General features: G+C 38.6%; 2 protein-coding genes across 2 annotated transcripts; one reads left to right on the top strand and one right to left on the bottom strand.

Annotated features, from left to right (window-relative positions):
* Positions 1-1,195: 1,195 nt before the first annotated feature.
* znf330 (zinc finger protein 330) lies at positions 1,196-7,177 on the bottom strand. Its single transcript, XM_054604499.1, has 10 exons — positions 7,091-7,177; positions 6,420-6,688; positions 6,311-6,330; positions 6,140-6,210; positions 5,479-5,555; positions 4,725-4,851; positions 4,536-4,640; positions 4,340-4,386; positions 3,148-3,265; positions 1,196-2,545 (listed from the first exon to the last, which is right to left on the bottom strand). Exons 2-10 carry the CDS (start codon positions 6,537-6,539, stop codon positions 2,280-2,282), a joined length of 951 nt encoding a protein of 316 aa, XP_054460474.1. The 5' UTR covers positions 6,540-6,688; positions 7,091-7,177; the 3' UTR covers positions 1,196-2,279.
* Positions 7,178-8,400: 1,223 nt separating this feature from the next.
* rnf150a (ring finger protein 150a) lies at positions 8,401-21,772 on the top strand. Its single transcript, XM_054604294.1, has 7 exons — positions 8,401-9,054; positions 16,768-17,018; positions 17,953-18,024; positions 18,441-18,523; positions 18,710-18,806; positions 18,943-19,153; positions 21,330-21,772. Exons 1-7 carry the CDS (start codon positions 8,601-8,603, stop codon positions 21,446-21,448), a joined length of 1,287 nt encoding a protein of 428 aa, XP_054460269.1. The 5' UTR covers positions 8,401-8,600; the 3' UTR covers positions 21,449-21,772.
* The last annotated feature ends 4,098 nt before the right edge of the window (positions 21,773-25,870 follow it).

Genomic DNA, 25,870 nt, shown 5'->3' with positions numbered 1-25,870 from the left:
GATATTTTAAGTACATTTTGATGATAATATTCATATAACTTTCGTTAGGATTATGAATTATAGACTTATATGCGTACTTGTACTAGCCTACATTATGGTATTACTTTCTTTATTTAAGTAAAAGTAAGTTGTTTCTTTGAGCACTGGGAGTCGAGGTATTTCAGTTTAACAATGAAAATATACTTACGTACAGTACAGATATGTCAAATTATATAGTATGTGCTAACTACACTCTCTGACACCGACTGCTACAAAGGTTTACACATAGTTTATTAAATAGTTGGTAAAATGCATGATGTTCTCGTTCCACCTGGTCATTCGCCCTCGCTTCTAACAGCTGTGCAGATGTTTGTTTGTTCTCATGTAGTGACTCTTGGAGTCATTTACAAATTCCAAAGAGGAGGAGCTCGTTGAACCGGACAAGGGGCCTCTGCAAAAAATGAAAGTGAAACCAAACTAAGAACAGCACTTGTGCCTTGTTTGTTTCGCCGAAATAACCATAATGGTAATAGGTTCACCGACGGCACCTGAAATACCTCCTGTAGACGCACGTGGAACACCGGGTTGACACACCTCCGATCATTACGCACCAATTATTATCCTGCATCCTGGGAACTTTAACAATTTTTATGAGGTGAAAACCTGTACTTTTACCCTCAAGTCCTTACCTATACACACACACACACGCACACACACACACACACGCAGAAAGCCAGCTCACCGCACACTGGTCACCCCGGCAAGTGGGCTGGACGAGGATCACCAGGAACGCAGTCCTTAAGTTCGTCATCTGCGTAGCGGCAGCGGTCTCTCTCCTACCCAGCGGTGCAACAAGTCAAGATCACATTTTTGCATTTCACTTGTTCTTTGGAAGCTTTTTTGTCTCATTGGTGAATAGAATAGAATAGAACTATCTCCGCTGGCGTTGCGCGTTATTGCGTTCCAGATGTCACTCCAGAGACCGACTCATATCCACGCCCTGCTCGCGTCACGTGGAGCTGCAGTTCACTCCTCCTCCGAACCGTCACGATGCTACTCAGTACATGTCAGGGCAGCTAGTGACAGATGTATGTTTAATTGAAGAGATTATAAATCAGTCAGTCCTAAAGACATGGTAATTAAAACTATAAATTTTTTTATTTTTTTTAAAAAGATCACTCAAAATAGGATTTTATTTTTATATTTTATTCCATGGCATATTTAACACAAATGTGTCTCCACAAATGCAGCTGATTACAAGAACCAGGGTAAACATGACAAGTTGTTTAGATCAGCTCTGTGTTGCATTGAGGAGGTAAACCCAATCCAATTAAACATAAACAGCAGATTAATTGCTCAGCAGAACAACACCTATCACACAGTAAAGACATCTTGAATATAACTTTTTATTTCAGAACATAACCAGGGCTGGATTACCAACCACACGCATTAACTGCCAACTTGAGAATAAACACCACTAAAGTAACAATATCAACTCAAATTATGAGGGCTTTAAGAAGGGGGAGAGTGATGATTATTATTAATCTTATTCTTATGCATTATTGAGCTGCAAAATGAGCAGGGTTATTTCAGTTACCCAGAGTTCAAAAAGGAGTAACAGTAAAAAAGATCACCAACTTCATGAGAAAATATCACAGGTGCCTGTTAACATTGTGGATAATATTTGGCCAATATAGCAACATTTTTGTTCACAGCTGCAATGATGCAACTGAGGCGCATGGGTATTGTAGTATTTAGAGCCATCTGCCACGCCAAACTGAACATGATATCTCCAAAACAAAGTTGAAATAATTATGACTGAGGATCCTAAGAAATGTATCGCATGTTTACGTTATCCAGCATATTGATGTGCTTCTATGTTGAGGAAGATTCAGAAAATAATTCAAGGGAAACTTGATATGGAAATTTACCTCAAGCTAATTCTGGCCCCGAGTCATCCATGTGCATTAATCCAGCCCTTAATGTAACAACAAAGCACAAAAAGATTTGTCTCTGGGGATGGGAATAGAAAACTCAATATTTTTTTAATTCTTTTGAATGTCTGGTCAGATTCATGATCTTGTTTATTTATTTTTGTCAATTTCTACAATGCTTCGAGCACTTGTGTGGCTGCTTGAGTGAGTTTTGTAGAAAGACATTTATATTCCTCAGAGTAAGTAACTGTACTGTTATTGATACGCAGCTTTAGTTGATTTCTTAATGTAAGTCCCTACTGACTCCTTCATTGTGACAAGTGAACATCTGCTGAGGCTCATTATGATCTATGGGACTGTTTAAGCTCAGGCAGCCCCGTCCAGTTTAAGAGCAGCCACGGAATCGGCAGCTTTCTCCTCTTCACCTTCCTCTTCTTCTTCTTCCTCCTCCTCGTCATCGTCTTCCTCCTCATCATCATCATCATCTTCCTCATAGTCATCACCCTCTCCATAGTTGTCCTGATGGCCGCCTCCGGCTGCTAGGTTCTTCCAGTAGGCGTCGTACCCTGACGCTCCGTCGTCATCTTCGTCATCATCGGCACCAGCCTGGCGGCCGAATTTCAGCGTGCGAGCTGCGGAGAACACACAGATGTGACATTAGCTCTGGTTTCATTTACTGGGAGGGTGAAGCAACAGAAAAGTCAGTTAAGACTTTAGAGAATCATGTTCATGTATTACAGATTAATTGCAGTTTATATGTATTTCGGTATGTATTCAGTTCATTATAGGATAGACCAAGTTTGTGACTCTCTTATATTACAGTAGCACTTGAGTCACAAACCTATGCATCTGTTTGCATGAAAAATAACAGTTACTGCTCTTAAAAAGGTATTCCCACTGTCCTGAATTAAACAGGGTTTCAGTGTAATTTGGTTAGATGCTCCGCTCTCATAGATTGTGTAGTAAACGTGTCAATATCACAATAAATTATGAGTAAAAGTTAAATAAAAAGGTGAAATTAGGAAAAATAGGAGCCGAGGAATTATTACTTTAACAAACATAATTTGTTTTGTATCAGAGTGGACAAGCCACTCCCATTAGTTTGAACTTTTACAGGAAATAACAGTTCATTTCTCATAAATGATCCTGTTTTACCACTCTTTCGGTTTTGAAAATACAATTCAGCAGGGAAGCTTAGACCACTTCCTTTTCTGGAGTAACAACTTCAACTCACTTGACATGCTGAGGTCCTTGGTCTCCTGAGTCTCATGACCACACTTAGGGCAGGGTGGGGCTTTGCCTTTCTCCTGTTTGAAGACTTTACTCTTGGCATGGTCATCACAGTAACAGGCCTGAGAGGACACAGTTGAATTAACGTAGAAATCATAACATGGAATTGCTCACACATATTATCTGGATATATTGTGTAAAATGAAAAGGAAATCCAATGACTGTTCAGGCTCGTTCAGACAAGTAATCTCATTCACCCTCATCTATTTGCAGATAATATTCTTTCTATGGCCTCAACTACAGAGCTTCTCATCTGCACTGAGGACAATACACCAGCTGTCTTTCTTCTCCTGAACACTTTGATAAAGCTGGTCTTACCATTCCTTTTTCCATATTTTGTTTATGTTAAACATAAAAGTGACAACCAAGCTGCTTTCTTATAAAGGCTGAATAATAATAATTCACTTTACAGACTGTTTATGTTACTGACTGATCTACAGGCTCTAAAGGAAAAGTTTGGATTTATTTCAAGCCGGTCATAATACAACACTGCATTCTTCCTGCCCATAGCGGCTGTGGAAATATGACAATCTGTGCAAAATTGAATGCTTCCGTTCAGCTGAATTTATTAGGATGCATCAACTATGTAAATTTTTCCAAAGTAACAGCAACATAAAATTGCGAGTTTGTTATTCCCCAAACACTGTTTACTTGCCCTAAGTTGCATTGCCATGTTTCTACAGTAGCCCAGAACGGACAAACCAAATACTGGCTCAAGAGGCCTTTCGCATGTTTATGTTACCTAAATGCCACCGTAGGTTCTCTACACGCTTGGTAAGGGAGGGGTATTCAGTTGCAACCTCACTGATGCCACAAATTCCTACACACTGGTCCTTTAACTGAGCTATATCCATTTACAGTGTGTGTGATGTGTGAGTGAAGGGTTTGGCTAATACTTTTGAAAGGTTGGTGTTTTGTTTTTTTAAATATGCAATATCAGTAAAATTGCTTTTCCAACTAATTCTGTCTAGGTTTGTGGCTTGTTCTTTGTTGCGGAAACCATTTTGGATGTGAGCTGATAAGATGGGTGTAGTTATAAATAAATAAATGCTTTGTGCAGCCTAAGGCGCAGATAAAAAAAAACAATGACCTCCCTCCACTGTATTATCTGACGTAGGAATAGATGTTCCCCTCACCTTACAGCGCAGGCAGGAGTGTTGTCCCAGTCTATTACAAGAAACACCTGAAATGGAATTTAGGGGAAAGGGCAAACAAAGTGTAAACAATCTTGTTCCCTCTGGATATTAATTTCCACAGTGGATAAGATACACTTAACTTTCCCCATTAAGCACAAAATAAAAATGAATGTGAAAGGAAAACCAAATTCCTCACATTTGTATGTTTCTGCCTGGAGGACTTGGCAGCTCGCCTGGTGTTCAAATTGATCATCCTCACACAAGAAGTTGTGACAAAAGGAACAGCGGAAGATCCGCCCTCCTATTCAGGAAGTTAAATCAGTCATTGTTGACCTCAGGCGTGTAACTGATGTTATAAAACAAACAGAGAAAGGGGGGGTCCTACCATGATCCCAAACAGCACGGAAACATTCTATGCAGTCTGCATCTGTCAGAGGACACACACAGGAGTGTGTGCTCAGACATTTTCTGCCGTGGCACACCCAAGCTTCACAGAAGTCACATACTGCTCCCTTGTGGTTAGGAAGAAGATTACAACATAAATTTAAGAGTAATGAATTAGTAAAGAATTTCAAGTTATTTTAAACCCTGCTACCTGCTTTGTAATTTAATTAACACAAAGTGCAAAATTGAGACTAACACAGAGTGATAATGATCACTTACTCTCTATAACAACTTAATGGACGTTATTATTTACATTAGCACTGTACATGTTTGCACAAATTTTTACAATTTTGAAAGATTTGGTCTAGGCAATCTCATTCTTTTTGACACTTGCTCATTGAATCATATGCCATTGCACACCAAATCTACATAATCTGTATGATACTGTGAAGGACAAGTACTTTGCTGACTAAAAGTAATTTTACTATTCATTGTCTCTCGTAAGGAATATTTATTTCAGATTAAAGACATTGCTGCATAAAACACAGACATGTCACCTGAGTTTAAATAATTCCAACACATTATTATAAGACAAACACTGTTTTTTTTTTTTTTAATACTACCAATAGCTAGTACTGTACCTACTCTTGCATCACTGCAACAACTAAATGTCTCCATAAGGATTGAGAAGTGTTGATGGGTCAAAGCAAAAAGAGGCTTACTTGTCGTGTGGTTATATCAGTTTAGTTACTTACCACCATGGCCATTCCAGTGCTGTGGATCCCAGGATGTTTGATGACACAATCTGATGACTTCATGCACTTGGTTTTGCCTGACAACACAAGCATTTGGCATTTCAGAGTTTGTTAAGGTGTAACAACCTACTTTAAGTCCACTATCTGGAAAATTCTGATGTGATTAATGCATATTTCATACTATTATGATGGCAAAAGTTTTTGCAGTGCATAATTTTTTAGTAACCACCACTCGGGGTGCCAAAATAGAATATTTTCAACACATACTGGCATCAAAGGTGCACTCCACTGATTTGACACATACAGATCAGCTAACTTGTATTGGTAAATACTATTCAGACAGTATAGCTGGTTGAATAATGTGTTCTGTGGCTCTGGAGGAGCTTTCTTAAGTGAGAAAAGATCCTGTGTCGTTCGGACGCATACTGTCTAGACTGAAAAGATAGTATTTCTATTTTCAACAACCTTTATGAGTATAGACAGTACTATGTATCTTTTTGGATGCACTGAACTGCATGACGACATCACTTCCTAGGAGACGCCTTGCTTTAGTGACACATAACCATGGTAATGTTTCAAATTGATATTTAAAATGATAATAGGATAAAGTACATCAAATGACACACATGTAACATACACGTTTTCTGTGCGGATTACTCACCACACTGAGCACAGACAGGCAGCTTCTGCACTGAATTACAGAAGTAGCAGAAAGCTCTGTTCTTCTGTTTTCTATCAGGTGACATTACAAGGAAGGGGGGAAAAATGTCACTGGTTGACCAGAGATACTTATACTTGAATAATAACAATATAATACCATATAGTCACATACCTCTGACATTTGTCACAGTCCTACAAAAAACACAAGACAATAAAGTATCAGTATAACAGTGCTTCAGGTGTGGTACATTGAGTGTTGCTGTTATGTGTTAGCTACGTGCCATGTTGAAGTTGCAGGGGTGTTTAGCCACATCGATAACATCACGATTGGCTCTGAACTGCTTCTCTCGCTCCTTACGACTCTCTGCCTTTTTACGGGCACCGGTTTTCTTTTTAGGCATCTCTGGTTCAAACGGCTGGTTTCCACGGAGACAACGGCTGGTTCAAACGGCTGGTTTCCACGGAGACAACGGCTGGTTCAAACGGCTGGTTTCCACGGAGACAACGGCTGGTTTCCACGGAGACAACGGTTGGTTTAACAGTTGGTTACCTGTAGACATGTCACATTAGTTAGCATTAGCTTACCCTAAGTGCTATAAAGGGGACATAACTAATGCTGGCTAGTTTATACGTGAGTAATCACGCTAACCAATATCTAAGTCACTTTAACTTGTAACACAAACGGAATATATACCCCTAACACAGGTGGCCCATTGTGAGGCAATACATAACCAATTAAAATAGTTAATAACGTTTTTGTAATGCTGGCTAGCTGTTGCAGCCAGCAGAGGCATTAAACTGACACGTAGAAGCACATGGTAAATAAATACGATTACTTCTAAATATTGCCGTTTATGTAAAGTATTTAGGTTGTCTAGCAGTTATTTTGATGGTCCTGATTGTTAACTCTAAATGTCACTTAAATTGTAAGCGTGTGATTTGCAATTTTTACCTAAACGATCGGCACTCCCGACTTCTGGTAGGTCCGGTTCGAAAATGTGTCCGAGATGAAACATACTACCGAGTATTTGGTTCCTAGTCAATAAAACGATCCGGGTTAAAGACTACATTCTTCTTATAGATATAGTTCATTAGTTACAGCTGGAGGTAAACTATGATATGAATAAACATGTAATGATACAACAATTCATAGGTCAGTAACACAGTAACTGTATTGGGCTGCCATGTTTGCAGCTAAATGCATTTCACTTGTATAATGTTTTCCCCATACCCTATAAATAAATAAATCATAAACACATTTACTGTATTTGCAGATTTAACTCTCTAGAAATAATGTATTTAACTATTTTACACTAGATGTTATTAGTACTTGGCAAAGCAATGCGGTGAGGCAAGCAGCCCTTTGAAAAGCTATTACACAGTTATTTTAAAGAAATGTAAAAAGACATGCATTTTCAGATGGAATGGTTTGTGTTGTTGTTGTTGTTCTGTCTCCTCCTATTGTTTTCATTCTCCTCCTTCTCAGATGTGCACACCTGGTTCCAATCATTAATCATCACCACACCTGTTCCGGGTCTCCTATCAGCCATTCCCCTTTAAATAGTCCTTGTTTGTGTAGAGAAGGTGGTTGCTTTTGGGGTTGAGCTGTGGCAGAGCTCTGCTTGAGCTCTGCTTGGTTTTGCTGGTTCATTGATTTATCTTTAGTTAGAACACCTTTGTTAAAACCATTTACTTTAGTTGTTAGCAGCCTACTTTTGTTTTGTCTTTTGTTAATTCTTTGTTGTGCAACAAATAACAATAATTAAATGGAATAAGACAAATATCAATAACACAATCATTAATCGGCCAGATTGATGAACATGTAACTTGTGTATCAATCAGTGGACTTACAACATATAAACTCCGTACACGCCTATTACAATTGCAGTGGCTCACTCCGAGCTCCATAGCTCGAATTTGCCTAATACAATTAAATGTATATATTAACCTTTATAATTAACTAATGAATTACTAATTTTGCATGTGAAAAGAAAATCCCGTCAGCTATATAAAAATCCTTACTAAATGACACAATGCAATAGTAAATCAAGCCTGTTTAAAACTGTAGCTGCCAGGTTCATGTGTGACTTTCTTTGGCAGTGGATTACATGATTTATGATGTTTTAGTTTCTCCACATGCCATGGGGCGTCTGAGGCCCATTGGCCACGCCCAGGTCACGTGGTGAGGAGCGCTGAGCCAATCCCGAGCGGGGACAGGAAACAGCTGACGGGGAACAACAACACACACAGAGCGTCGCCTTTTTCTGCAGGTGGTGGTGTGTAGTGGACTCTGCACGTAGCTCACAAACTCTTAGGATACCTCGGTTATGAAGGGCTGCTGTCTGGCCCTGGCTCTCATGCAAGGTTGATGTTTTTTTGGTTCCTGCTGTAAAAAGAGGGACGTAGTGCGAGCTTTCCACTGAGGAGGAGACCCGGACCATCCACCCCGAACCGGCCGCACTATGGCACCGTCCCTTATCCGAGCTTGCCGCAGTCTGGCTCTCTCGACGTGGCTGCTGTCGTTTTGTTTCGTGCACTTACTGTGCCTGGACTTCACGGTTGCAGAGAAAGAGGAATGGTACACCGCTTTTGTCAACATCACCTATCTGGACCCCGTCACTTCGGAGGTCAGGACGGAGAAAACCGAGTGCGGTCGGTATGGCGAGCAGTCGCCCAAGAAAGAAGCCAGAGGTCTGGTCCTGGTGCCGTCTAGTCTGCAGGACAGACAGGCGTGCGACCCAAACGTTAGGTTCCCTCCCGTCCTTCAAAACACCGCCTGGGTGGCGCTGGTGGCTGCGGGGAACTGTACATACCGAGAAAAGATCCGAAACGTAGCGAACTACAACGCCTCTGCAGTTGTCATATACAATGTGGGCTCCAGCGGTGCAAACGACACCATAACAATGCCCCATCCAGGTAAGAGACAACAAGTCCACATGTATTTTACATCATAATCTCTGTCCATTCCTGTGATGGAGGCCTGAGGGTAGAAATATCTCAAATAATGAGTCGCTTTTTAAGTGTTGGGCATCGCTGGCCGAGATTAATGGTATGAATTCACAACGCTGAAGTCCCAGAGCAGCTTCTGCATCTTTGTAATCAGCTCAATATACAATTAGTTTCATGGTTAAGTAAAAAAAAAAAAAAGTGCACTGGATCCCAAGCAGATGGACTGATGATCACCTGCCATAGATCTCCTGGATCTTCTAACTGTCTGTAGATATATATATATATATATATATATATATATATATATATATATATATATATATATATATATATATAGAGAGAGAGAGAGAGAGAGAGAGAGAGAGAGAGAGAGAGATACCACTTTTTTGATATGAATGCCACTTTGATTACTGATTTGAGCTTCTGTGCAGATACCAAAAATGATTCAGTTTTTCCGATACCTACCTTAATAGCACATGTTTTTTCCTACATTACTTTTTTGTCATTTCACAAAGGAAACCCCCAAGCTCTTAAATTGTTCAGGGTTAGCTAAACACAAACAGATGGACAGTCTTAAATGTAGATTTTCAGTGAATTTAGTCTCTTTATCCACTTAAAACTACATATCACTGAACAAACAAACAAAATGTAGTCTTTAACCCGGACATTTATTTTGCAGAGTTTAGTTTCCAGGCCTACAATGCATCCAAACAGGGTCAAATAAACGCAGACAATTCTTACTCAAAGAGAAACAGAAAGAAGAAGAATTAACCTCTCGTGGAGGGGAAGGGAAAAAAACAAAGGTGAAACACAAATACAGTAGGACATGGAAATGTATCTAGCTAATTAAAAAATCGGACATTTGAGCAAAATATCACAAATATAAGAATATAATATATTTTTGATTTCATTTTAGCACTATCATGAGTCTGGTTTCCTATGGTGTGGTTTACCTGCTATGCTAATGTAACTGTGAAAAGGCAGTTACGTAAGTAACATTGTTTCATTAGTGCTCCTGATTTGTTTCTAAGCAATAAACGATAACAACATGTTCATAACAAACAGGGAAATGTTTGTCATGATATGTGCCAAGAAACCCACAGAAGGGAGACATGTAACGTTGAATAAGTTTCCCCTTCACAACTACCCAAGGTTTTCTTCACAAATATGACTTTATGAATGAAGAAAGGAACCACTATGATCAAAAATAGGGTTTAAAGTTTAGCAGACAAACGGGCTGCAGACTCACAGGTCAATAACGACCCGAGACAAAGCTGACTAACACCACAAATCATTTTGCTCTAAGCACAGTCAATACACCACCAAAGAAAACATTTAGGACCTGAATTGTGTAAATAAACTTTGTGTAAACAACACACACAACAAACATTTATTTCCCCTGAGATTTAGAGGCTGTGGATGCTTTTTATCTGACAAAAAAGTTGGCTGTTTAAATACCACCAAGAAAAGCAATTTACCCGAAAATAAGATATGCAGGTCAAAAAAGATATTGTCACGTTTTTATGTGCTGAATATAGAAATCCAAAATGTATGGAAGACAAAGTTTAGTTTAACTGCAAGGTTCACAAATAGGCTCTTCATGAATGTCACTGGGGAGATTCCCCTTCAAATGGGCTGTTGAGATAAAAGGTTGCACAGTGTACATGCTCATGATGAGAATGCTGCGAACACTTTCCTTCTACTGTCCTTCCACCATTATATCAGATAAGAGAAGATCTGAGTTGATAAAAATGTTTTCTGCTGATTTGAGTCTCCTTCAGTTTTCACAGTAAACCAACTATGAAGCTGTAGAGCTTCATATTTTTCAATGTTTTTCTTTACAGTTTATATTCTCATAAAGAAGTTTGTGGCACTACCATTATATTCTCATAACATGGTATATAATACCTCCACTTCTGGGACCAGACATCCCATGACACCATTGTAAGATGTTAAATAAAAAAAATAACCCCTTAACACAAACTTGTGTTTATGAATTATGTCATGAATTATACATTTTCTCAGGGAATTTCATTATTTGGTTATTTTATTATTTTATATATTTTTTTCTTTATGTGCTCTTCATCAGCACATACCCTTATCATACTGCCACTCTGTTCTCCTGAAGTTCTTTAATCTTTGGTTGTTCCTCCAAACATAGCAGGCTGTCATGCAAAGATGCAGTACATTTATTGTATCATCTAGTTTAGTTATAGCTCTACAGCTGTCCTAAAGTTGGAATTAACATTCTCTTCCAAGCTTGCTAAACAGTTATTTGTTTGTGGGTTTTTTTTTTTACCTCTAGCGTTTAACTCTTGATCACACTCTGAACCTATTAGACAGATTAGATTATTAGTGAGAATAAAAATTGAGTTAAGGCCTCCAGTAGCTGTGAGTAGAGCCCTCTTTGTGAGCCCCGACAGCGTGCGGTTGGTACTGATTCACCTTCTGAGTATATGTGTGTAATCATGTGTGTAACCCATTGCACATTCTCTGTAGTTTCCACTTGGCATGTATTTAGATTTGAAATGGGCAGCTTGTTGCTAGTTTTCATAAAGGTGTGGCTGACCACACCACCGTGCCAGACAACGGCTCAATGCGTGAAGGCTGTTGGACAAAAGGATCGGTGCAGAGACAGACGTCCAAACAAAAGGCACACATCACCTGAAAAATAAGGTCTAATTGAATACAAAAAGTTTATATCTAAAATGTCTCTTTGAATGGACGTGTCATGACAAGCAGATGATTTGAATTCAATGCAAAACCTCTAAAGCTTTTACTCAAATTCAGTAACTTGTCTCAGGAGAAAGTAGAGACCAAAGCAAAGCTAAAAAGAGAGTGAATGATGGACGAGCATTCACCAGGTGGCCAGATGCACAATTTCACATGAAATTGAAAACCAGGCCTTTCCCTGCTTCAAGCCATGACATAAATATAAACTTAGACACTTTAAGAGACAGAAATGGCAGCCAGGAGAGGTGTGAAGACAAAGCTTTTAGAGAGGAAGAAAGTAACGCAGAGCACAGTGACCAAAGCACTGATCCGAAAGAGTAGATTCAATGTGAGGCTGCCAAAGAAAGAATGGAGCACTTTCCGGTGCAGAGCCAACACAGCTGGGCTGTAAAATCCACAGTTGCCAGAGCCAGAAACCTCTCAAGGCTTGATTTTATTTAACCCTTCCATCCCAAGGCTGAGTGGGGTCAAAGTAACGATACTGGGAGTTTAACTCTGAAAGAGTGGTGTTTTCTAATTTAAACTTTATACAATTAAAGGAAATGCACCTATTTGCTTTCTTGATAGCAGCAGTTAATAAGAGACTGGAAACAGCTCACCTGGCAAAAAAACAAAGTAAACAAATCACATTTGCTATTTTATGGGTGGCTACGTTCCAGACTATTTCTTTGCTTTAGAGCAAGAACTTCCTGGAGTCTGCACTGGTTGCCTGGCAACTACTCAGCACCAATTAATAGTCTGGGAAGCAATTACCTGCAAAACCACAGCGTTTTGTTTTCACACTTACATTTTTGTGTTGAGTAAATGACCTTTTAGAGCTGCTGGGGGGTGGGATTGTTACAGTTGGACAGAGCCAGGTTAGCCGTTTCCCCTTGTATCCAGTCTTTATGCTAAGCTAAGCTAACCACCTGTTCACCATGTTCAATGTACAGATATGAGAGTGTTATGAACCTTCTAATTTAACTCTCCTCTAGAAAGTGAATAAGCATATTTGCCAAGATGTCAAACAATTTCTTCAGTCACCAACTCTGAAGCTTTTTTGATAAACTTGCACAGTCACCCCACAGTCTACTTTGAGTAACTGTCAGGTTCAGATAGGTACATGGTGGTTAATACAGCGTTTACCAGTTAATTCTGTGGTAATCTGTGCCTCTGTGTTATCCTCTCTGCAGCAGACCAAGAGCCTGTTAAATAAATTAAATTCACAGCACTGAACAGGTTGCTGTCCACTGGATTAACCCTTTCTGTATTTTTATTTTCTTTGCTATCACATTTTGGCCAACTGGGTCTGAAAACACGGATCGTTTAACGAGTTCAGCCTCAGTCTCAGACATTGCCCTCCTGTTATAGAAGCAGCTATTTTTGGCCTCTCTGGCTGCGTCACAGTGAACAGAAGAAGGAGATAAGAGTCAAGGCTTAGGGAAATCTTACATGTTATGCCTTCCCTTATTTCTGCTGGCTAGGAAGCTGAAGATGGCCATACAGGGGAAATTTTAAGGTTTACAGAGTCTGGAAGCAACAGTTTTATTTTTGAAATCATTTGGCTGTTGACATGAGATAATGTAGTTTTTCTTGTGTAAGTTGTTACATCACTATGGTTAGCCCTCCGCACCATATGGTAAAACTAAAACCATAAAATGCAGGTCAGGAGTGTGTGTTTCTGAGGTAACACACATAAAAAAAGAGGTTTACAAAACAGGGAACGATTTGGTATATTATAAAAAAAATGCAAACAATGTTCAGAGCTAAAAGAAAGTCACTGCCAGACTGTATACAAAGGTTTTATTCAATACACAAGTGTACATATGAATTGAGAGATGTTTGTAAGTTTACTGTCCAAAAAGCTAAAAAAGGGATTAAAAGGAGCTGCATTTTCTATTGTCGGGGTTAAATTATGGAACAATGCTAACATAAATAAAATAATGTGTATCTCATTTTTGGTTTTCAAAGGGATTGTTGAAAACAAATTAAATTTATAATTTTTTCTTTTCTTTTTTTATATATTATTTACTTGAAGGTAGCTTAGTTGATTAGAATGTAGGAAAGGCATATATAAGCATTAGGCTTCTGCCTATGCCTTTTCAGTCATTTTGTATACAAGATTGTATATAGGCTATATTTATTGTATTGTGGGTGATGGCTAAATAAAACACTACTACTACTACTATTACTACTACTAACATTCATGTGAATACGTTGTAAGGGGTCCTTGAGAATTAATTTGTATTATTGGGAGAGACATGTTATATATCTCATACTAAACTACTTTTAGAAACTCTAAAAATGTATTCCAACAACATGCTTGCCTTGTTTAAATGTTCATGTCAGTTAGAAATAAAGAAAAATCAGTTAAGAAGTGGGACAGCTTGTGGCCTTAAAGCCTGAATACACAGTGTTGTTCAGCGGCGTGTTGCAGTCTGTTTGCTGTCCAAACACAAGCTTTTGTTTTCTCTGTTGTTTGTAGCTGAGTTTGCTTTAGAGGCTCTAACATATATTCACTCATTTTGAGGGAGCAGCCACCATAATACAGGATAAAGCTTTGTGTGTTAACACTGGAGATACTGCCAGCTGGATGACTGTGTGACTGTGGTTCTGGCTGTTTTTTCAGAGGATGTTAGCTACACATGAAGTGCTTTGTACCCATTTCTCCAAAACCCAAAACAAATAGTTAATTGTTAAATTTGTATATTGGTCAAAAATGCTGCTTTTGCATATATTTTCTGTACTTAAAGTGTACTTTTATTTTTTAGCAAAGAATGTTGATTCTTGCATATGCATGAATGTAAAACTGTTTCAAAAACATGATGATGGTCCTGGTTTTTAACCCTGGTCATGTAAAAGGCAGCAGCTGTGCAGCTTTTATAACAGACCTGTTACATAAAGGGATTTGTGAGTATGACAGCAATAATGCATTGCTGCTACATCCTGAAAATGAAGCTTATCTGTTGGATTCAAAGCTCCAACAGATAGTAACTCCTCTGAAAAACACCAAAGGCTGTATTTTCTGCAGAGCCTCCGTGGCAAAATTACCCCAGCATGTAATTTTAAAATAGCTCGCTGCTGATCTCTGTTACAGTGCATTAGGATTTATCTGAGTATCTGGCAGGCTGCACAGGAGATACTGTTGGTGATGGCAGGTTGAACAAAGTCACTGTTTATGGTGACTGATAGAGGGACTGGAGCACCACAGGGAGCCACTGTGACTCCATGCAGCCGCAGTCATAAACATGCAGCAGAAGGAATATGATGTAACAGTGCTCAGCCAGTTAATGCTGTTCCTGGAATAATCAACCGGCCGCTGTACAGCTGAGAGAACAGAGGCTTGTTCCCTCATTGTGTCTAAAAACACATATAGTTATGTCCCATGTGCTGTTCCCTTACTACAGACAAACTCAGAAAAACACAATAGAGCCTACAAAACTGCCAAACAATACTCTTATCATATCTTTCTTATTTCTGTTCTGCAATTTATATATACTAGCTCTGTATAAGTGGTACAAATTTTTAACATTGGTGCTAAAATAATCGAATATTGATTGATTGATGAATTGATTGACAGGAGATTAATAGTCAGCTATTTTTATAATCTACTAACTGTTCAATTCAAATGCATCTAGTGAAAATGATTCACTAGTATTGGAATCTGAATCCAACCTTTAAGTTTTAAACTGCAAAAAAAGACATGTGAAAGTGTGTGCTTTGGCTCGGGGACAGATGTTGATTTTTTTGTGACAATATAGACAAAAGATTTAACAATTAATAATAAAAAAGAAAACATCTGTCAATAATTAAATAGTTGTGAATTTTTTTTAATTCTCAAAAGGTAGAGCTTTAGCACCTGCGATAACATTTTATATAAAGAGCTGGATGTCTGTTACAACTAGAGGCAGAAGGCAAAGCTTATCTATCATGTTAGAAGACTGAACTGTTTTTAAGCTTTAGCTGAAAGGGTGAGAAGAAGTATCGTCTTAGTTTCTATCATGCAATCCTAAAGAAATCCTATTCTGTAAATGCAGTGTTCCTCCTGGTCATCTTTCCGGTGCAGGAATTTAGAGAAGCTCGATGAATCTGTAATGCAAAAGCTCACATTGTGCACGACAAGCAACAGCAACAAATAAGCTTCTGACAAAAAGAGGGAAGCTTGGTTGCTTTTTCTCATCTTATGTTCTCTCTTCTTAAGTTTTCTGACTTTTATACACCAAAGTCTGAACCAGCACCTGAGTTTTCAAACCACCATCTGCTTCACAGCACAATTCTTTATATGCAGGTGTTAGATGTTTGTCTGTTTACTATCTTTGTAAAAACATGATTAGATTTCTTAGATGTGTTGGAATTTGCATATTTATTAAGGAAACAAGGCTGTATGCAGTAGTTGCATTTGGGCATCTACGGTAAGATTATTGTAAATTTTGGTTACTTTTGATGCGATAAGTTGGAGTAAAAAATGTTATGCCTACAGCTATGCAATTGGCCCTAAAGAAAGTTCTATTAGATTTATTGCATTTCAGATTGTTTAAATAAAAATTTTCATGTCTTGTTAGCTTTCCTTTAAATAAAAAAACAATGATCAAAATAGTTGCCGATTAATGTCATGTCCATTTGCAATTGCATTTATTTAGTTTTATTATTTTATTTTCTACAAATGAAATCTCACCAAGTGCTTCTTCAAAGCTTTAATCCTAGGAGGTGAAAAACTACATTAATTTCTGATATTTTATTTTAAAGTTTTTTTGGCTCAAAAACTTATTTGAAGATGTCTAAAACACAATCTATGATCCATCATGTGTGATTTGAGTGTAATACAAGTGTAAAGTGCTCCCGGGTGTTAAAACTCCTGTCACAATACTGAGGACATGACTTCAGTGTCTTGAGCAGTAGCTACAGTATGGACCTGATTCAACTTCTAAACATCTAAACTGTTACTTCCTGTGATGTCTTTGTGTGAAGGTACAGGCGATGTTGTGGCCATCATGATCCCAGAGCCTAAAGGTCGAGAGATTGCAGCCTTGCTGGAGCAGAAAATCATGGTCACGCTGTACATCTCCATAGGAACCCGCAACCTGCAGAAATACGTGAGCAGAACGTCGGTAGTGTTTGTCTCCATCTCCTTCATCGTCCTCATGATCATCTCCCTCGCCTGGCTCGTCTTCTACTACATCCAGAGGTTCCGCTACGCTAATGCACGAGACCGCAATCAGGTATGGCTGTTTGCACTTTGTTTAATCAAAATATGACTTCATGAGCTCATGTGTTTCTGCGTGAAAGGGCGACTGACCATGCTGCAGTGCTGTGGTCTTACTCTTGACATTGGCTCTTGCATTTTTCCATCTGGTGTCGGTTCTGTTAGGCTGTAAGGAGAGGCCAGAATTAGCCTGACAGCTCGCTGAACAGAGACTTGGCAAACCAGTGAACCATCAAACAACTGAGCTCTCAGGTCCTGTGACCTGACAGTGCAAATACTTCCTATTGCCTTCACTTAATAATGAATGGTCGCCTCTGACGTTATAGTGCCGTCTGTAATAATAATTCCTCATTGTGCTTGTTGTGATAAGAGCCGGTGTCTTGACAACCATTGTTGGCGTTTTCACTTTGAATTATGTTGATTAATGTTGTACAGATTTGAACAAATATGCTCTCATTTTATTTCCAAGGCAGCTCAGTAAGGTAAAACTGTTCATAGCGTCATAATGTGCTTTGATACTTGAGTGTCAATTCTGAATCTGCAGCCACCTGTTCTACTAATATTCTTCTAATAATATTTTTGATCTCTTTTTTTTTTTTAAATCAATTAACATTATTTTCTTTTATGCCAGAAAACTGGAAAACCTTTCTCTAATTAATTCGTTTTTTGTCATTGTGGTTCACTGGTTTCCCGCGGTTCATTGGTGGTGTTCTCTACACTGTACTTTATCTTACAGCAGTAGATGTCGACGCTGCTCTATTCATTTCCAACAAAATCAAATGTGAAGAACTAAATTGACAAGCCCACAGCAAAGCGATTCTTAATCTTGTGAAATTTCATGTTTCTTTTCAGCTGATGTAGACAACTCAGCAGTATTTACTGTATATCAACAGACCAATGAGATACCTGTGCACTGCTGTGTCACTGACTGTTTTTTTTTACATCCACAGAGACGTTTGGGAGATGCTGCCAAAAAGGCCATTAGTAAGCTGCAAGTACGTGCCATTAAGAAAGGAGACAAGGTAACAGTACATGTCACATAAACTTCAAAACATCTTTGGCTATATAGTGAGTTTAAAAGTAAGCTAGACATGATTATCAATGTGGAAGACATTATTTGAATTATACAGTAATTAATTGATTTGGTATATAGATATATCATAGAGGTAGGGAAACTCGGTATCCTCTTTGAAATCTCTCTTCTTGGAAATCATTCTTATTTTATGGCTCACAAATTCAAAGCATATATGGTAATGATTTAGATCAAATTTTATCTTATTATATGTCTTTCTTTATGGATTTCATCTGCTTTTGTTATTTGTTTTTACTGTGAAACACTTTGGTACTTTTTAGTGAAAGCTGCTATGAGTTATTTATATAATTATATTTGAAAATTCATTGGTCTAACATTTTCTTCTTTTCCGTTTCTGTCTTTTAGGAGACTGAGTCAGACTTTGACAACTGTGCAGTTTGCATTGAAGGTTATAAGCCTAATGATGTTGTGAGGATTTTACCATGCAGGTAATGTTTGTGTGCTTGATCTTTGTTATACGTACTGTAACTTTAAAACTAGGTGTCTCTCTTTGTTGAAGGCATAAAGTCATCACATGTACCATAGCTGCAGATATATACGCATTTTACTAGCAGTCATTTGTTTTCAAATGTTTTCAAATGTTAAATGTGTGCACTGCGTTCTTGTTTGGTCAGGCATGTCTTCCATAAGCACTGCGTAGACCCGTGGCTACAAGACCACAGGACGTGTCCCATGTGTAAAATGAACATCCTTAAAGCCTTGGGAATCCCAGTAAGGTCCTTTTGATTTATTACGTTATTCTCATTTTCTCTCATATCAAGACTTTAAAGAGCAAAACATAAAATAAATGATCACTTATAGCATGCATGAGAGTGCCTCTAAAGACAAGACCTTTTCCATGTTCCAGCTCAACGCAGACTGTTTAGATGACGTCCCTCCAGGCTATGAGACATCTGTCGACAGTGCAGCCACCAACCCCATCAGCGGGGCGAGTGAAATCACCGTTAACGAGAGCTCGGTGGTTCTGGATCCAGCCGGAAGAGGGATGGACCTACAGCAGCTCCATCATGATGAAGAGACAGAGCTTCAGGCAGGAGAAAGCCACATCATCGCGAGGGGTAGGTACAAACATCACATATTTGTAACGAAGATGTGAATCCCTGACAGTCAATGAGAAATAATTTTTGATGTATAGCTAAGATGGGAAGTTGGGACATTCAGTTTTAATTCAAAGTTACAGTTAATACAAAGTTATCACCACATAGTCTAAGGTATCTCTCTCTGTCCATTTCCTTGTGTCTCCTTTATTCAACACAGTGAAGTCTTTGACTGTTGCCTGATTTCTGCTATGTCCTGTGCTTGAAAATACTTTTGGGATCTATAGGAGTTGATAAGACTTTTTGTCCCCATCCCACAGAGGAAACCAGCTTTTTTTAACAGTGTGCTAGTTCTGGGTTTATTCCCCTTTTTTCTTGACACTTGAGGGTTGAATGGTTTATTCTGAGGCCTTAATCAGGCCAGCAGCCACCTGGTCAGTGTTCCCTAATTCAGATCCTCCATAGCAACACAGGAGGGTGAGAATAGTGTTCCCTTTCCAGAAAGCCACAGCCTAAACCACATACACTCAAATATTTATGTTAAAGTGTGTTGTACACTTTCACACCTAATCCCAACGCCTGAGGGTTGTTTCTTTAAATGACGACTGTTAAACATCTGCTAGCTATCAGCGCTTTATAGCGTGAGTACATGCACATGCTCATACTCGTGATCTTTCTGCCATTTAGCATTGGAGGCCAAAACCATTTCCACAGAACAGAGTTGTAGCCCGGGTTATTCAAAGTTTTGAGTAAGATATAGCACCTATGGCTGGATGAAGGAATAAACAGGGTGGAGATTTTTATGTTTCATTTATTATGTTTTATTTATTATTGTGTGAAAAGTTTTTGAAGAGGGGTTTCGTTTTCCAATTTGTAGGTCCAAGGACAGAGGATATCGTATCCTGCTGAGATTGTAAACCCCTCTGAGACAAATGTGTGATATGTGATAATGGACTATACATATATTGTTATATATAAAAACAAAAAGAATAATATATTATTTTTTTTCTGCATTTGGGTTTAGAAGATTAAAGTTTCATATTTAAGCCAAATCAGTAAATGTTTGAAACAAGAAATACAGCAGGCCCTTTATTGATCGTACTGGGATTTAATGCCACTCTGTTCTGTATTTGTACATTACTCCATCTATATCCAGCTTGATGTAAATATACTTCTCAGTAGTTTTACTGTTGTTCTTGCAGTCAGGTTACTGGTAGCATAGGGTTTATAGTTAAACTTTAATTTTATGTTTGAAGATCTGAAGGTGCAGAGTGTAATGGTAAAGAAAAGATTAAATGTTTGAGTAACGAGTGCCTAAGTCCTTCTGCTCAGCACGTAAGAGTGGCTCCAATACTTCGACAATTCTGGGGACAAACATGGCAACACTCAGACTTATTGAATTAGGAGACTCACTTCTGAAAGAGATGACATACAAAGGTATAATCTCTTTTAACTCCTCGCTTGTGTCTTTCTTCCCTGCACGGAAAGAAGAAAAAAATAAAGAAAAGAAAACATTGCTTTTAACCAATATTTGACATTTTAAATACTAAATGGTTAATCATTATATAAAAAAATGATCATTAGTTGCATCCCGAGCAATAAGTTTCAGCTACATCAACATGCAAATATTGTGTTCCATAATGCGTCTAGAGCAGAGGAATGGATTAATTTTTTTATGCGTTGGCAATATTTGGAGGCAAAAATAAAAAAAATACATTTACACAAAGGGTTCATATTTAAGGCACTTTATGCAGTAGATCAGCTCGCCACAAGCAGTTGTTCTCATCAAGACTAATTAGTATGTAAATTGGATACGATTTGTCATATGTCACAGCACTATTGCGCTGACAGCGACAATGTCACTGGTAGGCGCGTTAGCATGGGATGAAGCTGATCTGTCAGGATTTCTGCTGCCGTGTGATGGGGGACCGATTGTGTTGTGTCTTTAGCCTGATAAATGAGCGCTGTCCATAATGGTATTGCAGCTATCATTCTTTCTGAAGTCAGCCATTTACTTGGTGTGTGCTGCAATCAGGGTCCCAGAAAAAGACCTGATTTATGGCTAAAATGTGGGAAAACATTTTTTAAAAGTCAATGGCATTATCCCAAAGAATTATACCTTCTTTAAATGACTTGTATAATTGCATCCAACAGCAACCTTTCAAGTAAGGAATCACCTCCCTCTCTCCCCCCTCAGGTGGGCACCAGCCTCCACCCAGCAGCGACTCAGACACCTCTATCATCATGGACGTGGAGGTGGGCATAGCTGAAGTAGAACTGTCCACGGAGCAAGAATGTGATCGGGCCAAATCCTGAGATGAAAAAAGCATGAATCACCAGGAAAAGGAGGACAAAAGCATGACAAAGTGACCGTGGCCCCCCAGAGATTCGCCACGTCTTTGGCCCCCTGGAGGAAGTGAGTTCACAGAAGAAGGGCAAATGAGAAATGCAACATAGCAGCACTAAACCCCCCAGTTTCGTCTTCACCGAGAAGCCGATTTGTCCCTGCGTCTGTGGACGTGATGCTTGTTCGTTTTCTAGCAGTCACACCTCACAACTTTGTTGGTTTGACTGCTATGCTGACCAGACAGCCAATCACAGCTCTCACATTGTGGTGGCCCAGTTTTTGTAACACGTAATCTTCTCACATCCTTAAAAGTTCTTGATACGATATTAAGAGAATTATTATAACATCAAACATTTATTTGATATGTAAAAATATAGTGGAGTAATGTCTACCTGAGCAGAGAGTGGAGTCGCTCTTTTCCTCTGTCTGTGTGGTAATCCGAACTTCTCCGTTCTTTGCTGACATTGCCAGGCCAGTCGCACATGTTTTTAGATGCATGTGAGCGTGCCCTACTAACGAGCTCATGGCTGCCACTCTGCACTGCTCTCACACAGCGGTTACAGCTGTTAACACCGTCCTGACCAACGCTGTTAGAAATTATCTAACACTGTTGGCTCTTTCAGCACCGTTGCTGCTCTTTGCACAGTTAGCGCTGTTAGCGCTGTTAGCTACGAGCCGCAGGCTCAGTCATTGCCATGTTGAGAGCCGTTTGAGGCACTAGATATGCTCTTAATTTTGTATTGAGCACCTTTAAACCTAGTATCTGGAATAAAACAGGTTGTTTGAGCCCTAGAACTGAGTTAACCAGTACAAAATATTGTTTCTAAACTTGTTGCTGGACACAATATAAGCACAGAAGCAGCAGGGCATCCTTAAGGTCAGATTGCAGCTTTAATTGTTACTTAAAAATATCTGCAGATTGTTTGATTTCTTGGTACGAGATCACTGCCAACATATTCGTACTGATCGCCTATATCGGCAATTTATTCTGAGGCCAACAGTTGCTGTGAATTACCACCAGCAATTGTTTCAACTTCAGACTTTGGTACACGTTGTTATCCCTTGAAAACTTAAAGTGTAGGTCTTTAAGTTTGTGTGGTCATGTGACATTCAAGGAGTTGGAATATTTATGCACACGTTATGCTGTACTTTCTGAATTTCTAAATGTAACGGTTTCTGTTACTAATATTGTGAGACCATCATTTGTGACTTATATTTTACCAACTAAATATTCCAGTTGTTTAGAGGAAATAACCAAACACAAGGTAGATATTTTTGTCCTCACATTTGACAATCATAGCTTTCCTAAGGCAGATTGAGGCGATGTCACCCGCTGTCCTACGGAAACTGCTGCTGTTTTACAAGTTATCACAACACACGGCGCTGGTGATATCAACCTGCTGTCTGTCAGGAGGGAAGTGTTGATATCTGTGTTCACACTGTTGCTAAATACAGCTGGCAATAGTAGTTGTCACTACCAAATTCTGGAAGGGTGCACATACTGTAGACAAACGTCATACACTTGTCAAGACAGTCGGTATAAATATGTAAACCAGTCTTTGTGCCAAGTTCATCAGTAGTATTTTGAACATTGTTTTTGTTTCATGCATACTGATGTCCTCGGCTGTTTAACAGAATGGCCCAGATTAACATGAGGATGTAGAATTGGATGGTTTACGTCAGTTAAAAGAGGGACTGCTTTGGTTGAAAAGGAGGGCGCTATGCATCGCCTGAAAAATAAGATGCATTAGGGTGCCAATTCTGGGTTTTCATTTTAGGAATTTGATGCTCCAAACATTTATTTTTTATGGCATTAAAAGCTTACAGCGTCAAAACGTTTACAGTGGAATAATTGAGAAGTTTTGGTTGGAATAGGTCCACACTAAGTCGGCTTATTTTGGAAACCTACATGCATACAGCCCTTGCAAAGATCTCAAATCAAAAACATCTTAGCAACAGGAAAACGGCTACATTTGTTTATTCTTCCTCAGTCAGCAAACAACAAAACTGCATCACAGCCACCGTGCACTGAGGAAGGGGTTAGTCTGCTGAATCTCAGCTGGTTTAAGCTCTGTTTTGTCCCCTTCTACTCCCTTTGATAGACTATACTGTGATATTTTCTAAAAACATAGATCCAGCTTGATGACAACAGTAGGATCGGCTGATTCTACAGGAAAAATGTGTTGCTGGTAGTAACGTACCTACAGAAAATTATCACCAGAATCTGCAGAAAAACACCAGCAAAGTGTGGACGGAGGGCCAAACAAAGAAATAAAGGTGTATTTTTAATGTAGCTTGTACTCTTAGTCTCCTGTAGTGATGCTGACTGTTAATTCACGTTCATCAACTTTAACAGTTATTGGTAGAATTCACTCTTTTCCTTTTCCTTTTGTGGTTCTGTCGTCATCCTGTCAATCCCCTCCTTATCACTTTTTCAGTAATGTCATACTGAAGAAGATCAGAAGGATCTGATTGTGGATTTGATATGTTTCCTCTCACATTCCTGTCGACTTGCACAATGAAGAAACACAGACTCCACTGACTGAGTCGATGGAGCCAGTGGAATTTAACTGGCTGGTTTTTCTCTTCCAGTCATTGTTTCCATTATGTCCTCCCGCCAGGCACTCCACCAGGGACTCTGTTATATAACACACACACACACAAACACATGTCCACACTCCTCTCTTTGGGTCGATCATTGAAGGATTATTGAATGTATGGGCAAATGTTTGAGTGTTTCATGAAAGCGTTGGTTTTAAGGAGGGGCTCTTTGTAATTCTTTATTTCTCTGAGCATTTTGTGAGAATGCATGTTCTTGGCTGTAGCAGCTTGATACCCAGAAACACTACTTTTCTAGATAACACTAAAGTAAGAACTTAGAATATTTTGTTTAACCATGAAATACTGCCTACAGTTGGAAGCATTCATGAATGTACATGTTCATTCACTATCTATTAGACAAAGCTACAGACACATACTTAACAAACACTATGTCTCCATCTGACCGTTTGTTTGGTTGGCATAGCAACAAGATAAAGCAAAGCACATCTGTTCTCTGGCTGCACTGCCTAACAGATCGAGTTTGTCTAAAGCTAAACCTTAACAGTGAACCTTAAAACTTATGTGACTAAGATATAAGGTCTTCTCTCAGTTTTGTCTGTTTACAGTGTTTCAATAACAACTCTCCTAAAGGAATAAATAGAACTCAAAAGGACTTTTAGGACACAAAAACCTTGGTGTACTTAATGTAATGTACCTTCAACCTTGAGAAGCACCTTATTTTAAGTGTTCCTGTATTCTTAATAATTCCCCACAAGCTTCCTGTAAAGAACTATGGATTTGGTGCTAACTTTGGGGAATTTGGGGAAGAAAAGCTCAATTAAAACAAAAATATTCATACATTATTCACATTGAATGTGAAAAAAGGCACCCTAAAATGAAATAAAACAACATATCATATATAATTTATATACACAACATACTAAATATGCACAAAACAGTACAGTACACACACACCAAATAATAATGCCAAAGTATAACACAAGGTAGTTGGCTACAACCCATACTAATAGCTAAGAAAAAGGAAAAAAAGAAGCTTGTAAGGCCATTTGAGTCTCTCTAGGTTACACAAGCAATTCATTGGAATTCATTAATTGAAATGAATGTACCAATTGAATATTGGCTCTATTTTTGTAAATAATTAGTACCAAATTATGTTGTTCTTTCAAGGAAAGTATTTAAAAATGTATTCAGAATTCTAATTACGGGCCTCTAAAATAGTAACCTAACAAGGTTTAATTATTGGTAGTTACTCAAAGCTATCATACAATTAATTTTGTTCTCTTGTCACATGTGTTTTCTTCTGTTTTTGTACATTTTCCTATATTGCAGTTTATCCTTCCAGAGAATGAGGAGACTTGAGGAAGTCTATTTTTTATGTTCAGCTTTTGAGAAATGGGGCTACAGTATTGAACATGGCACATGACTCAGTTGTTGCTTATTGTTTACTGTTTGTGATCTTCTATCTGTACTATTGTGGGAGTGTGGGGTGTGGGGGGAGTATCAATATATTGTACACTATACCCAGCAGAAATATAAGCATTGCTATTTTTTTATATAAAAGAATTGTAAGTATGATTAGAGTCTCTGTCTTTTTCTTGTATCGTGATGCACGTGTAGGAATGTCTCTGATTGTGAGTTATAATAAATGGAATCAGGTTTTTTCAACTTTGATATACTTGTTTGTTTTACATTAACTCTTTAAAAGGTTTGTTTCGCTACATAAGGAAAGAAGGTCACAAACACTATGCGAACTTATCATGTTTGAGAGTTAAGTCAAAGGAAGCAGACTATAGCCATCTAGTGTCGTCTGGAAAAAAATAAACATTTTC

This window comes from Anoplopoma fimbria, chromosome 9, assembly GCF_027596085.1.
Source record: "Anoplopoma fimbria isolate UVic2021 breed Golden Eagle Sablefish chromosome 9, Afim_UVic_2022, whole genome shotgun sequence".
Classification (NCBI taxonomy): Eukaryota; Metazoa; Chordata; class Actinopteri; order Perciformes; family Anoplopomatidae; genus Anoplopoma; species Anoplopoma fimbria.
The sequence above is the reverse complement of the archived record's forward strand: the minus strand, read 5'-3'. Positions and strand labels throughout refer to the sequence as shown.